Here is a 14,518-nt window from a genome sequence, read left to right as displayed (position 1 = left end):
CCGTTGAACTTCCCAACTGTCGGAGGTAACTTTTCTCTTGAAAGCGGCGCAAGCGCAATTTTTGGGATGAACTTTGAATGTTCCGCAGCTTCCGCTGGTCGATAGGCCAGGCGAAAGTCTCTTTCCGCTTCTTCCGTGTACCCGACGTATTGTCTTGGTTTGAAGTACTCATGGTTTTTCTGCAAACGATTGAAAACTGACGAACCCTCGTCATCTTCCCAAGTTGGGTCATTCGGGTCTGTCTCCTCCCATTCATTGTTCATGTTGCGCGGCGTGAGCCGGCTATGAACAGGACCTCTTTGAAGGTGTGATGGATAGTCGTAGTAACTTTCCGTTTCTCCCCTTGTATCGCGCGTGTCATGCACGCTTAGTCTCCTGGTAGGGGGAGGCCTATTGATTCTGCCTTGGAGATTTGACTGTGGGGGTATCTGGCGTGCCCCCTGACTCTGTGCTCGAGGAGTAACCAAGGACGGTTCTACCGTTAAGACTGCTTCTTGCGCAATCAAAGATTGATACGCTGCGTTAATGGTTGCAATATTCTTGGCGTACCATGAGGCTGGCGTCTCGCCCTCTGGTAGCCCTAGTAATGCCGAAACGTTCTGAGGTGGGGCCGCGTTTGAAGGTCCCTCGCCGTTGTTTCCTGGGGTGACCGTCTGAGTGATGCAGGTGATGCTCCCGCGCGGGACCCCAGTGTTGGTTACTTCGATTTCACCAATTTCTTCGATGTGTTGGGCTTGGATGTTTTGATTTCCCTCGCCCAACACCGCATTAGAGTTTGCTCTGAAACCAAACTCGGGAATGATTCCTTGACCAGCCATGATCGAAGGAAGAAAAAGTGTCGAAAACTCAGAAAAAAGAAGATGAAAGTGGTTGTAGAAAAACCGGTGGGCGCCAATGAAGAAACACTAAACTAATCACGGGGTAAATTAGTTGGGTTTATGTTTCTACCATAATGGTTAATCTTCTAATGATCTGAGCTTCGTCTTGGACGTCTAATCCTGCAAAACAGAACACTGTTACTCGTTAAGAGGGGAATATGGGGGTTTCCCTCTTAACCGGGCTCCGGCGTGAGAATAAGCAACTGCTTTGGGAGGATAATTAAGTATTAAGAGTGAGAGTAGAGGGAATGGAATGTTTAACCTGTGGAGTGAGGTCTCTATTTATAGCCGGAGAGGTGTAAGAGGAGGTGGGCTGATGGGCCTTGGGCCGGTAAGCGACAACATAGCGGATATGCTCTCTGTCTCACTGGAGTCGACCGTTAGTGGCTTCTAGAAGTTCTCCGGCGCTGGCACGCCCTGATTGGAGCCACGTGTCATTGTTGTCGGCCTTGTTGTCCTTCTGCCATCAGCAGACAAGTGGAGATCGTGGGACAGATGTCTCTGGCCTCTGATTGGTGCCACATAGACGTCCTTAAGTACTTCTCGTTTTCTGTACGTCAGACGATCGTGGCGCATGATTGAACAGAGCCTGCAGAATGTTCATTGGCTCCTTTTTCCTGCCACTTGTACCTTTTGGTACCTTCCTACTCTGGACTTGCGCTGCAACCTTTCTGGGGGTTGCGCGGGCTTACAGGTAGTGAAGACTTCTATCAGGTTCCTAAGTGTCGGAATTGCAGTTCTCTTCTGACTGGACCTCGCGCCTCTTCATGGGGTGTGGTGGTACACGCGCGAGGTTTTCCAGTAAGAAAATTGTTGAATGAGGAATATGGACCGGCGCGCGGCCTTGATGAAGGATTGCGCGGCTTTTTTGGGGCCATACCCCTTCAATAACATTACTGGAGACATCATCTGGCAAAGCTTCGATCACCCTGGCAACACTTGGTTACCGGGAATGAAAATCGGTGTGGACCTTGTAACGGGGATACAGCGTAACCTGACATCATGGAAGGATAGTCATGATCCTTTACCAGGTTCTTATACAGTTTCCATGGACATAAATGGATATCCGCAGTTATATATCAATAATATGAACGGTGAAAAAAGTTTGCAACAAAGAGTTGGATCTGCAAATGGTTTGGGGTTTACTGGGATGCATGGTCTGATGCAAATCAACTTCTCTGAATTTAAATTTGTTTATGAAAAAAAAAAAGAGATGTACATCATGTTTAATTTATTAAACAGTTTATATTTTACAAAGATGATACTGAATTACGAAGGCCAATTTCGACAGTTAGTATGGATTACTAGTAATCAATCATCAGAGAGATGTATGGCGTCCTTCGAGGATGAGTGTAAAAGTTACAATCTATGCGGTACTTATGGAAACTGTAACATCAGTACTTACCCGGTGTGTACATGTTTAGAAGGATTTGAACCTAAGGTGCCAGAAGAATGGTCTGTTAATAACTGGTCAAATGGGTGTAAGCACAAAATACCCATGAATAGTGAAACTGGGCATAAGTTCAGCAAGCTAAGCAACGCAAAATTCCCTGACTCACGGAATGTGTGGTACAATAGTACAATGTCCCGAGTCTCATTTAACAAGGGGAGGGGAAAGAAAGGAGATGTAAATAGGAGAAAACCATGTTCTCGAGATTTTTTTAAGGATGGGAGGGGAGGGGAAAGGAGGGAAAAGGGAACAATTTTTGTAGTATCTTTATCCTCCCAAATTGGAGAGATTAGGAGAGAATACCCTGTCAATTACTAAAATACCCTCCAATTCTAATAAATCTCACGTACGGTTATTATAGATCAATTTTGGCGCAAACTTCTTCATCCCCTCTCACTCTCTAACTTCTGGAATCGAACATCTTCTTCACTTCCGGTTACATCAATCTGGTGCGTGGAATCTCCCGGTAATCTCCCTCCTTAGATAGAATAATCGGTATGATATTCGTGTAAGATTAACACCATCATTATTTGATTCTTCTCGAAGCTCTTCAACTGTTAGTTTTCACCTAATTGAGTTTATTGAATTCGATTTTGCCACATGTCTAGGGTTTAGATTAACTGTTTTTGCACAATCGGATGTTTTAGGTTATGTTAAACTGAGTTTTAGCCTTCTGTTAGTAGAATGGAGATTAATTTGCACTAATGTGAGATACGGTAGAAAAATCATTAGTTTTTTTTTTTTTTTTTTTTTTTTTTTTTGATAGAAATTATGAGTTATTTGAAGTTATAACATCTTGTGTATACAAGTACTGAGTTATTGGTCTTTCTTGATGTCAAAAATAAAATTGTCAAATTATAACAATCTTACCTTTGAAGTATGTAACCTGTAGTATGTTGTGCTTTTAAAGATTGTTCATAGTCTAGTTCGGTTGGTTTTGATGAAAATTATTAGGGGTGTAAACAAGCCCAGAGGCTCGAGAGCTACTCGTGATCGGCTCGGTTAAAAGCTCGAACAAGTCGAGCCTTAACGAGCCCGAGCTCGAGCCTGAAATAGAGCTCGTTTTGTTATCGAGCCCGAGCTCGAGCCTAAATTACAAAGCTTGTTTAGGCTCGCGAGCCTAAACGAGCCCAAACAAAATTTTAATTTTTTATATATAATATATTAATAATGATGATAACATTGATGAGCCGAGCTCGAGCCGAGCTTTGGCTCGTTTAAGCAATGTTGAAGTGAGCTCGAGCCAAGCTTTTTAGCTCGTTTAAGGTTGTTCTCAAAATAGTTCGAGTCGAAGCGAGCCGAACTCGAGCTTTAGGTTTTACTCGCGAGCCGAGCTCGAGCATAAACTCACACCAACAGAAAAGTCATCGACCAGAATATCAAAATAAGTTAGTATCATGTGTAATTGTGTTTAAGTTTATTAACAATCGTTTTGTTCATATAATTATGCATTTGATTGGATAAAAGGAACACATTTGATTTATATAAGAAGTCAGATTACAGTTGAAACTGAAACTTTCAAGGAAACGGAAAAGTGGCTAATAAACAATGCCTTAAAGGGATGAATTAGCATACATATAGCAAACAGATAATGTTTAGCTAATAGAAAATCTAAGCTCTAAGCTCTAAGCTTCTACCATTCTCATATGTATATCAGGCAGCAACGACTCAAAGAGAATGAAATAACAAGTCAATGATAGATACAGCATGTAGAGAATAAGCTTTCACCAGAGTGGCTGAGCAAGGAGATGATTCAGGGCAAGATATTTTATAACTAACATTTTGTTTTTTGAAAAGGACACAAGAAGAAATCACATCTTATAGTGACCTTGCCAATTGCATTTGTGGTAGTTCTGATCACCTTTGCATTCATACTATATGCCTGGAGAAAGAAGAAGAAATCACATGATCAAAAAGGTGAAGGTAAGTTTAACAAGTACTTTTCTTTGAAAGTTCTAAGCTTTTCACCATAGCTATACAGACATTCAAGACTGTGAGAACAGCGTAATACATTCTACAACTCTCACACAGTTCTCTACTTAAAGTTAGTTTTAAATTGAACCTGCCACTTTATATGTTCTCTTTGTATAGATTTAGTCTATGCTGAAAAAAATGAATTATTTTTGTTTTCATAATTAAATAAGCTTTCATAAACGATGATGGGAACCAAGATTTGGAGCTGCCAATATTTAGCTTGGATAAGATAGCTAAGGCGACGGGTAACTTTTCAATCAACAATAAGCTTGGGGAAGGAGGTTTTAGTGAAGTTTACAAGGTAAATATTCCTGATAAGTTAAAATTTGTATTAAATACATGTACTTATAAATCTTGTTTTGTAATGATAATTACATATTTATATTCACACAAAAGTGCATGAAAAATGAAATCTTGTCTTATTTGAGAAAGCATATCCAAATAGTTTACTGCAATTAATGATAGAACATGATCTTTAGGGTGTGCTTGAAGAGGGAGGAGAAATCGCTGTGAAGAGGCTCTCAAAGACATCAAGGCAAGGACTTGTGGAGTTCAAGAACGAAGCCATGTGTATTGCAAAGCTTCAGCATCGTAACCTTGTTAAACTTGTGGGATATTGTGCTCAAGGAGATGAAATGATGTTGATTTATGAATACATGCCCAACAAAAGCTTGGACTTTTTCTTATTTGGTTAGGCACTCAACATTATCTAAGACTACAAACTTGATTAAATCTTAAACCCTGTAATACAAATTAAGTAACAAAATAATTATACTTGTGGCAGATGAAAACAATTCCTTGTTACTTGACTGGCCTCATTGCTACCACATCATAAACGGGGTTGCTCGAGGATTTCTTTACCTCCATCAAGATTCCAGCTTTAGAATAATCCATAGAGATCTAAAAGCAAGCAATATTTTGCTCGATTACAACATGAACCCGAAAATATCAGACTTTGGCTTGGCTAGAATGTTCAAAGAATATGAGATTGAAGCCAATACAAGCAAAGTCGTTGGTACATTGTAATTATCTATTACTCACACCTTATATGTTGAATATTTACTTGGCTCCCAATGTATTGTAGGGGTTACATCTCTCCCGAGTATGCAACAAATGGGAAACTCTCAGAAAAATCAGACGTGTTTAGCTTCGGTGTTTTGGTGCTAGAGATTGTGAGTGGGAAGAAAAACAGAGGATTCACTCATCAAGGTCACAAGGATAACCTTCTTAGGCATGTAAGTTGAGTTAAAAGAAAATAATCTTGTAATCAAGGGATACTGGATAATAACCTAAGTTTTAATATATATGGTTCAGGCTTGGAGACTCTACAAGGAAGACAAGCCCTTGGCACTCGTTGATGCGGCCTTAGGGGACTCGTGGACTGCATCTGAAGTGCTTCAGGCAATACATGTTGGTTTATCATGTGTACAACACCATGCAGATGATAGACCAAATATGTCTTCTGTGGTTCACATGTTAGGTGGTGAGGGTGCACTGCCTGTGCCCAACCAACCTGGCTATTATGCAGAAGTGCCTAAGCATGAAGTCGAGTCATCCTCAAGCATGACACAACCTTTGGGTTCAGTTAATGAATTCACAGTTTCTCAAGTAGATGCTCGATAATTTCATAGAAGTCCATTTCTCAGTGAGTGGTATTCGAAAAATCTGGATTCTACTTGAATTAAGTTTCTGTCGACGAAGTACGGATGGTATTGTTAGATTATCATTTGTTAAAGTATAAACCTTCTAAAAAAACTTACAATCAATTGCAACTTCACTGAGTTCATTATAATAATTGGGCAGATTTGCAGCACATAGAGCTCCAACAGTTCAATGAAGTGATTTGATTTGTTTGAAAGCCTTACACATACCAACTGTCCAAGCACATTGTGTTCTTTTTTTTTCCTGCTAATCATTGAAGTCTATAAGTATATCATTCATTAGGTTAAAATTATTGGGTTTATGAGGAGGCTCGATTTGGGTTGGGCCCGGTTCAATATTAGAAGACAATTTTGGAGCAGACTAATTAAGTTGGTGACCTGACCTGTTTCATTTAATTATAGCTCATTTAGTCTTTTCTTTGGGAACAAGTTACTAACCCTTGTTGTAATCTCTATTTATATGATCTTTGTACTTGTAAATCCTCATCACGAGTGGTGAGAGGCAGAAAACAATAGATATCCTGGTTGTAGCCCGTGAACGTAGGTTAGCAGACCAAACCACGTAAATCCTTGTCTTCTCTTGTTCATTTATTTTCTACAGATTAATTGTTTGTGAGTGTTGCTTCCTCGTGCGTATAACCTAACAAAAACTTATCGACTTACAAACAGGAAATAAACACTAAAGAGACATGTCTTCAAATAATATGTATGTCTTCATGCGAGAACCACCTTTATTGCGAGAACCAATGTGAACACACCAAAAAAACCTAAAAAAAACCTAACCGCCCCCTACCCCCACCCAAGCTAAAATGCTAAAAACTAAACCCCCAAAAAAACCTAAAAAATTCTAAAAAACATACAAATTTTTTTTAATATTTTTTAAATTAAAATCCCTACTTTTAGTAGCCAAAAAAATTTTTTAATTTTTTTTGTAACGAAATATAGCGATTTTTTATAAAAAAATATTAAAAAAATGTGTGTGTTTTTTAGCTATTTTTAGGTATTTTTTGTTGTGTTCACATTGGTTCTTGCGGTTCTCGCAATAAAGGGTGGCTCCTAACGGATCCTTCTCCTATATATATATATATATATATATATATGAACGGTGAACGAACGTGTCCATGTTTATTTGTTTAATTTTAGTCGATACAAATGTGATTTATGAGGATACAACTACCATTGTTTCTCTTATCAAAATTTCTTTGGCTAGATACATCTTTTTAATCTAGAACAAACTGGGATTTGGTTAAGTTTACAAAGTAAGTTAATGAAGTATAATTCAAGCAAGTATTTGATTAGAAGTCAACACCGAATACCCACAACATTGATTCATTTTGCTACAGGTGGATATAGGGTATTGATTTCTATTAATATATTTGTTGGCCCCGATCACAATTGATATTGATTATAAGAAACAAGAACAAGAATAAGAATAAGAATGATTGTGTTTTCCGTATGAATTGAATAAAATTGAAACTCTAAGCCTATTTATACTAATCGAATAGGTGCTTCGCAAACCGTTGCGTCTCTTCTTGAATCGATGTGTTGCTTGAAACCTGATGTTTGACGCCTTGTGAAACGTCACATCTCCGGGATATGCCACACCCCAACCGATGGCGGAAACATCGGAGTGAGACGAAATAGATTGCAAGAGACTTCATAACACTATATGTGACAAGTATTTAAATAAATTTTCATTTCATTTCTAAAGAGTCAATTACAAGGATTTGAAACAAATACAACATGAATAATGAAATACAATACAATAAGAATACAAGATTTAAAGTGTGTATCTAAGCATCCTACTAGATTCCATGCATCACCAACATCAACGCTAAACTTGCAACATGTTTTAATGGTGTAGTTCAATACAAAGGTATTGGCGAGTACACAAGTTTTAAACTCGTGTCATGCGTATAAAAAGTATTTTTAATCCAACATAGCATTTGGTATACAAGGTCAAACTATCATGCATAACAATATATCAACTCTAGTGTCCACTAGTATGGAGTTTAAAGTGTATGAAAAGTAAGTATATGAAAACTAATCATCTTATACACATAGCACATGTTCTTGACACTATTAAAACTCCAAAAGAGTTTGTAGGATTTCATGGATCAAAGGTCCATTAGAGTCATAACAAGTGTATGGTCATAGATGGTGTAATTCTAGTACTTTGACGAATGAACACAAATTCATCATCAAAGGTTCGAATGTTGAATAGTATATATAGATATTATTTAGGTTATGTAATATATAAATAAGTCCAATAGTTCAAACATGAGGTAGGAGGATAAATCCTCCATTTAGGAACCTCTTTAGTGTCATAGAAATCATGTAGGAGGTAGGAAGAAAAGTCTTCCATTTAGGCACCTCTAAGTGTTCACCACTACACGTGATGTTATGAACATACAAGGAGGGTCATGAACTAAAAGTAATACAAGGATGCTAAACACTAATCTATAAGAAATCATCAAGCAATGTGTGGATTTTATGTAGGACAACCCAAGTTAATCCTAAATCACACTTACATCAAGTCTTGAACTTGAACATCACTTGCGGGTTAAACCCTTGAACAAAACAGAAAGTTTGTGAGGATTAATCCTCTGATTTTGAATGTCTCAACCTTGTTTTTAAGCCTAACTAACCATAGATGTGATTATAAGCATAAGGACATAGGTTTGAGATGAGTTTCCTCAAGTTTAAACATGTTTATCAAAGATTGAAACATGAACAGAAAAATCAGCCAACTTTGGAGCCCTTTTGGCAACGTTCCAGGCTCTGATTCTCTAGGGAAAACCCATGAAAACGTATCTAAGGTTAATACAAATAAGTAGCAAAAAGAATCGAGTGAATCAGATAAGAATTGAGTGAGTTATGCTCACTTTAGTGAAGTAGTATCAATCTGCTCAAACTTCAGAAGTCAGCTACGGTTTGGAGTGTTTGAGAGTGAATGGAGAGTGTTTAGAGAGTGAAAAATGCTTGGAGGAAGCTTGGGTTATATAGGGGATGGATTAGGGTTTCATTTGGTTGGGCTTTGGAAGTGTTTAGTGGGCTGAATAACTCAAAACAAAGAATTTAAGTGGGCTGATGCAAGGCTGTTAACAGCCCTATAATTTTTGTTTTATTTTATTGTTTTGACATTAGAAGATGTTTAATAAAGTGTTACATGGTGTCTAGTATGTATGTAACTTGTAACAAGGTCCAAAATGCATAAATAACATGTTTTAATTTAGCAAAAAGTGTGAAAACATAGGTGTGTATAACACATGAAATGTAACAAGTATGTATGGTTTATAGTTTGGTATGATCAAGTGAAAAAAACATACAACTTAATCTTATAATCGAATAACCAAGTGTTTGAATGTATGAAGATTTAGGGATTACGAATACACGATCATTGTTTACGAGTTAAGCTTATGTTTATGCGAATTACGAATCATGTGTCAAACAAACGTATGTATCAATGTATAAATAATGTATAAACGATGTATATTTCATATAAAAGATTCCTTTCATTACGATCAAGTCTCAGATTTACAATAGCTTGAAACGAAATACGATTACAAAGGAAACCGGTTTCCAAAAATAGAATTACAAGATGAACTTTCTTAAAACAGAAAGCTGCAAAAAGCGAGGCATTATAGTCTCCTCTCCTTTAGGAAATTGCGTCCCGAAATTTATTTAAGAGGAAGACTTGAAAGAGTCTTAGCAAAAAGGGTGATTAAAATTGAGACTCGAAAATTTTTTAAACGTAAAAAGTACGAAATTTTGAGGAATGACAAGATGGGTTTGCAAAGGAGTTCGTTTTGTCCAAAATAATTTGAGGTACCAAACATAATTAAAAACGTGTAGGTGCGTATATAGGTAAAGCGAGTGTAAGCAAGTTTGAATAACTTAAATTGGAGATGTATTAAAAATGTGTCGTATTAAGAAGGAAGATTTTGTACGAAACGGTTTGTATTTTGATGGAAAGTGGGGTAGTTTACATAGGAAGTTTTTAAGGATAGTATAAAATCACACATTCGTAAAAATTGTTTATTGAGAGGGATGAAAAGGTTTGGTACTTTTAAAATAAAGTGATAACAGTCTACTAAGTATGTTAGTACAAGAATAGGAAGATAGTTTTAAGGTAAGGAGATAAGTTAGGATTCGAACGTTTAAACAGACTTGATTGTAAACAGGGTTCGAATAAGGACAAGGATAATGGAGAAAATGGGAGATATGAAAAGTGGACGATTGATCTAATGGGCGAATTACGAGTATCAGAATAGTATAAGTATCGGATAGACAAAGGTGAGGTGTTAAGAATGAGGTCTCGTCATGGATAATCGGGTATAATGCGTTTGTGAGTTGTCTAAAATTTGTATTAGGTCCAAGGTCTGCAAAACACTAAATTTCTCATAGCACGTTTTACGAAAGTTTGGTAACATGGTGAAAACACTTATATATAGGAAGTACCAGCGGCGTATCCACCATGTTTTGACCATATTACGTCTATTTCGTATCCGGTGTCATGTTACGTTCCGTGTCTTACCATATACAGCAGTACACTCTACGGTTCTCATGCGCTTATCACTATAACCCCGTGTGCACCCGCGATTATACGGATCATCGCATGATCTGCACAGCTTGTACTAGTTGCATATGAATTAAGGTATTTGAAAATATGAATGAGTACGTATAAGAATGTAGTATATAAGCAAGTCCATGCTTAAGTATATATGGGACCCACGTAAGCGAATCCCTCGGATTCCACTCGCGCACAGATACGTATGTATGAATCATGAGTATGAATGAAAGTATGAGCATAATATAAGTTTAAGTATGAATATTCAGGTAAGTATGAGTAAAGACATAAAACATACGAGTAGTATGGGTATAAGTGTAAGCATAAAACGTATGAGTGTAAGTATAAGCATAAAACGTATGAGTATAAGTGTAAGTACGAATAATAAAAATTACGTATATAGTGTATGTTGAAGCATAACAAATCTGGACATATAAAACGCTCGAGAAATTTGAATATGTAAAACGAATGATATAAGCAATTTCGTCACGAGGTATCGATTAAATTGTGTATGATGAATTACATGTATGGTTGTTTAAGCGAAATGTTGAGTTTATTGAATCAAAATAGATCGAGTTTGATTTGGAAGGTAGAATATAGTTTGTAAATGCAAGGCGATATAAAGTATTCATTGGGTATGCATAATGTGTTTTGTAATAAATGGAAATGCTACTTTTGTTTTAAAAAGTTTACGTATGTTGAAGATTGTCAGTCCTCATGAAGTCTCCTAGCCCACGTGTTTTGAAATTTGAAAGACAAATTAAGCGGTGTAGAAAAAGGTTTTCGGAGATAATAGGTTTGTTTCATTTGCATCAAAGCAAGACATTTTGAATTTTGGAGGTTCTTATGAAAACGTTGATCCTTAGAAAAGAAATTTAGCAAAATGGACTTAGTGATTATTAAAAAAAAAGTTTTAACAAATGATTCGTTGATGTTGAAAAGAGTCTTTGGTAAAATGATCATATAATATCTATAAGATCTTATAAGTATACAAGAAAGTTGGTTTGAGTTTCGGTTGAGAATGAAAGTCTTTAGTATGGTGGTATAACGTAAGTGTGTGTTTTAGTGATTAAGTCGAATATGAAGTTCATGGGCAAGAGATTCATTGGACCGATTAAATTGATAGGTAGCATTTCGTAAGGTTTTCGAATTCGGGTAATAAAATGTTTTAATACATGATTAAAAATCTCGTGTATATGAGTTGAGTGAAAATAGATTATAGGATAAGAAGTACGTTTAATAAAATAATGTATTTTGAAATCGGTATAAGTAGGTATTTTGAATAATGATAAACGATTTAGGTATAAAACATGATCGGGTTTGCATAATAAGATATTTTGAAGGAAAATTTTTGGTAACGGTCACCTAGGTAAGGGAATCACCCCTAACTCGTTGGTGAGGTTGTTTTAAGAAAGAGGGAGTGGAGTTAATCGTCAAGGTAAGGAATTCACTCCTATCTTGATGATATGTCTCCATTTGTTGTTATAAGAAATATAAATAAAATTTTATGAAATCATGCATATGTATAAATGTATGAAATGATTTAATATGTTGTGTGTGTGAAAAGAGAATATCGAAAATAAGTTTGAATTTGAAAGATTGCATCGTATAAGATAAATAATAGAAACACATGTTTGATTAAAATTTGGATGGTTCCAAAACGGAACTTTGACTAACCAAAGTGGTCAAAAAGTCTTTTGAATTTGAGGAACATGCTTTGGCCTAATAGGTAAAATACTCTCGCCGACAAGTCGGTTAACGGTATTTACCCTTCCGGTTACTACATGTCCCAAATCAATCAAAATTTCGGGACTTGGCGGGATTTATGAAAAATAGAGGAGGGGAACTAGTCGACAAGGTGCGGGTTTCACCCCTAACTTGACGATTTCGTATCCTAAGTGTGGTTGGTACTCGTCGGGTCAAAATTTAATTTCAACACTTTGACGAGCGTCCACAAGAATTTTGAAATTTGAATTTCCCCATCAAGGTGAGGATTTAACTCCTAACTTGATGGGAATTTCATGTAAAAAAAAGTAGATGGATTGAGAGTTGTCCACCAAATTGTGGGTTTCACGCCTATTTTGGTGAAGTCGTCTCATTTGTGTATTACGAGTGGTTTCGATTTTAGTATAAATCGAATAAAAAGACTTAGGAAAGGCGTAAGTTAGAGGAATAAATAAACAAGTATAAACACATAAGAAAGCATATCAAGAATAGCACATGATGAATAGAACAATAAAAACAAGTATTAATGCATAATAAGACAAGTATTAACACATGAGAATAGTATGTCAAGTATTAACACATAAGTGTCATATATGTTTAAAACATCAAAAGAGAATAATTAAGGAGCAAATAAAGTAGCATGCAAGTAGTTCAAGCAAAACATAAAAATAAAGCTCTATAGCTATAGACTATGTAAAAGCATGGCAATTTTTCCTAATTCCGTGTAGTTATGGCTCTGATACCAAGCTGTCACACCCCAACCAATAGCAGAAACATCAGAGTGAGACGAAATAGATTGCAAGAGACTTCATAACACTATATGTGACAAGTATTTAATAATAAATTTTCATTTCATTTCTAAAGAGTCAATTACAAGGATTTGAAACAAATACAACATGAATAATAAAACACAATACAATAAAAATACAAGATTTAAAGTGTGTATCTAAGCATCCTACTAGATTCCATGCATCACCAACATCATCACTAAACCTGCAACATGTTTTAAATGTGTAGTTCAATACAAAGGTATTGGCGAGTACACAAGTTTTAGACTCGTGTCATGCATACAAAAAGTATTTTCAATCCAACGTAGCATTTGGTATACAAGGTCAAACTATCATGCATAACAATATGTCAACTCTAGTGTCCACTAGTATTTAGCATCCCTCGTCACAAAATCAACGAGACCGTTATAGAATAAAGACTTAACAAAACCCCGTCGGGTGGTGTGCTACTCCTATAGCGCTATAATTGTTTAAGCCGAGTTAACAAGTAGTATGTATTCTAGCATGAACCTAAGCATAACAAAGCATGTATACGGATTGAATGAATAAAAGTATGTTTATGAATTGTGCGGTTTAACAAGTAAAACATGTTGCAGCCAAAGTGTATTAAAAGGAAAATGGGTCAAGTGTACTCACAAAATTGCATATGCTTTCCGATTATCCAATTTGACGAAGTTGTTGAGTTTAGGAGGTTGAGTAAGTTCGGTTTGGGATTTTAAGAGACGGATACATTCGGTCTAAGGGTATGGAGTTTAAAGTGTATGAAAAGTAAGTATATGAAAAGTAATCATCTTGTATACATAGCACATGTTCTTGACACTATTAAAACTCCAAAAGAGTTTGTAGGATTTCATGGATCAAAGGTCCATTAGAGTCATAACAAGTGTATGGTCATAGATGGTGTAAGTCTAGTACTTTGACGAATGAACACAAATTCATCATCAAAGGTTCGAATGTTGAATAGTATATATAGATATTATTTAGGTTATGTAATATATCAATAAGTCTAATAGTTCAAGCATGAGGTAAGAGGATAAATCCTCCATTTAGGAACCTCTTTAGTGTCATAGAAATCATGTAGGAGGTAGGAAGAAAAGTCTTCCATTTAGGCACCTCTAAGTGCTCACCACTACACGTGATGTTATGAACATACAAGGAGGGTCATGAAATACAAGTAATACAAGGATGCTAAACACTAATCTATAAGAAATCATCAAGCAATGTGTGGATTTTATATAGGACAACCCAAGTTAATCCTAAATCACACTTACATCAAGTCTTGAACTTGAACATCACTTGTGGGTTAAACCCTTGAACAAAACAGAAAGTTTGTGAGGATTAATCCTCTGAGTTTGAATGTCTCCACCTTTTTTTTAAGCCTGACTAACCATAGATGTGGTTATAAGCATAAGGACATAGGTTTGAGATGAGTTTCCTCAAGTTTCAACAAGTTTATCAAAGACAACATGAAC

The 14,518-nt window shown here is 36.3% G+C and overlaps 1 protein-coding gene across 1 annotated transcript; it reads left to right on the top strand.

The window, feature by feature from the left end:
- Nucleotides 1-1,704: 1,704 nt before the first annotated feature.
- On the top strand, nucleotides 1,705-6,031 carry LOC110907717 (G-type lectin S-receptor-like serine/threonine-protein kinase SD1-1). The gene is made up of 7 exons (XM_035983147.1): nucleotides 1,705-2,035; nucleotides 4,126-4,251; nucleotides 4,473-4,603; nucleotides 4,782-4,992; nucleotides 5,087-5,324; nucleotides 5,387-5,537; nucleotides 5,617-6,031. The coding sequence occupies exons 1-7, from the start codon at nucleotides 1,705-1,707 to the stop codon at nucleotides 5,923-5,925; spliced, it is 1,497 nt and encodes a 498-aa protein (XP_035839040.1). The 3' UTR covers nucleotides 5,926-6,031.
- The last annotated feature ends 8,487 nt before the right edge of the window (nucleotides 6,032-14,518 follow it).

Source organism: Helianthus annuus, chromosome 14 (genome assembly GCF_002127325.2).
Source record: "Helianthus annuus cultivar XRQ/B chromosome 14, HanXRQr2.0-SUNRISE, whole genome shotgun sequence".
In the NCBI taxonomy this organism is placed as follows: domain Eukaryota; kingdom Viridiplantae; phylum Streptophyta; class Magnoliopsida; order Asterales; family Asteraceae; genus Helianthus; species Helianthus annuus.
This window is presented reverse-complemented; position numbering and strand designations above follow the sequence as displayed.

Coding starts and splice junctions, on each gene's coding strand:
- LOC110907717 (XM_035983147.1), top strand. CDS start 1,705: ATGGACCGGCGCGCGGCCTTGATGAAGGATTGCGCGGCTTTTTTGGGG. Junction 2,036..4,125: donor GGGGTTTACTGGGATGCATG/GTCTGATGCAAA, acceptor TTTTTTGAAAAG/GACACAAGAAGAAATCACAT. Junction 5,325..5,386: donor AGCAAAGTCGTTGGTACATT/GTAATTATCTAT, acceptor AATGTATTGTAG/GGGTTACATCTCTCCCGAGT.